The 1,141-nt window shown below is 45.8% G+C and overlaps 1 protein-coding gene across 2 annotated transcripts in view; it reads left to right on the top strand.

Annotated features, from left to right (window-relative positions):
• Positions 1-1,141, top strand: part of SLC24A4 (solute carrier family 24 (sodium/potassium/calcium exchanger), member 4) — a 120,080-nt gene that overhangs the window by 87,858 nt on the left and 31,081 nt on the right. For both annotated transcript variants that reach the window (XM_004681607.2, XM_004681606.2), the window contains one exon: positions 50-75. In XM_004681607.2, the coding sequence (XP_004681664.1) occupies positions 50-75 (26 nt within the window). The remainder of the gene's footprint in view (positions 1-49; positions 76-1,141) is intronic.

Here is a 1,141-nt window from a genome sequence, read left to right as displayed (position 1 = left end):
TTTTTTTGTAATAAATATGTCTCCCCTCCTGTATCCTTTTGCCTTCCAGTTCATATATGATGAGGAGATTGTGTGGTAAGTTTTTCAAGTTCTCTTTCTTGTGGGTACTTTTTTGTTAGCATCCTTGTTTGTTTGGTTCATTGAATCTTCTATAAACTTATTTTTACAAACATGAGCATAGGAACTGTGTGGTATAAACAGAGATAAACCAAGTCCCAGGGGTGCTATGGAACTGAGGACCCAGTCATGGGCCCATTTCTGGACTGGGGTACATGACAGGTGTCACGTAAAAGCAGTGAGTTCGAGAGGGAGGGGTCTCAGATACTGCTGGGACAATTAGGAATCCACATGGAACAAAATAACCTCAGATTCCCACCCCTCCACTCTCTATCCAAGAGTAAATTACAGCTGAGTTAAAAACCTCACTGTAAAAAGCAAAAAGTTCAAAAGAATTAAAAGAATTTTGAATAAAATATAGGGACTCATCTTTATGACATTGAAATAGGAGATGATTCCTTAATTAAGATACATTAGACCAACTTTTAAAGTAAAGGTTAATATTTGCACTTTATCATACATGCTGCGAATACATCTGACATTCATAAGCCATAGCATTTCTCCTCAAGACGGTGACTGAGACTCCACATCCTGTGTGTGGGCCTTTGTGAGACTCTCCCGGAACCTGACAGAGCGGCTGTGTACCACCGTCCTAGAGAGACCTGATTCTGGTCCCACAGGGCCCCTGATCCTGGGCTGGGAAACTGTCAGCAGAGAAAGAATTTCCAAAAAGAGACCTGTAGCCAGGCTGGCACATAGCAGAGCCTTTAGCACACATTTGTCAGGTGAACAAACTAGAGTTTTGGGGCTTCTCAGGCTTGTGGTCAGAGCAACAAAAGAGCCCCGTCTGTGTGGCGCTGGGTAGTGCCTCTGCAAGATGGTAGGAGTCGTTCATTCCAGAAAGACCCTCTGCCCTGCCCTGCCCCAGTGGTCGGCCCAGAAAGCCCGTGACCTGCCTCTTTCCCTGCTTCTCTGGTCCCTGGACAGAAGCTCCAGTGGCCACAGAGTTTGTCTGACTCTAGGCTACCCCCTCTCTGTGAGTCCTTGGATGTGGGGGGCTGGTCCCCCTTTTTCTAGATGGCTG

This window comes from Condylura cristata, unplaced genomic scaffold (assembly GCF_000260355.1).
Source record: "Condylura cristata isolate star-nosed mole 26May11 unplaced genomic scaffold, ConCri1.0 scaffold00013, whole genome shotgun sequence".
In the NCBI taxonomy this organism is placed as follows: Eukaryota; Metazoa; Chordata; class Mammalia; order Eulipotyphla; family Talpidae; genus Condylura; species Condylura cristata.
This window is presented reverse-complemented; position numbering and strand designations above follow the sequence as displayed.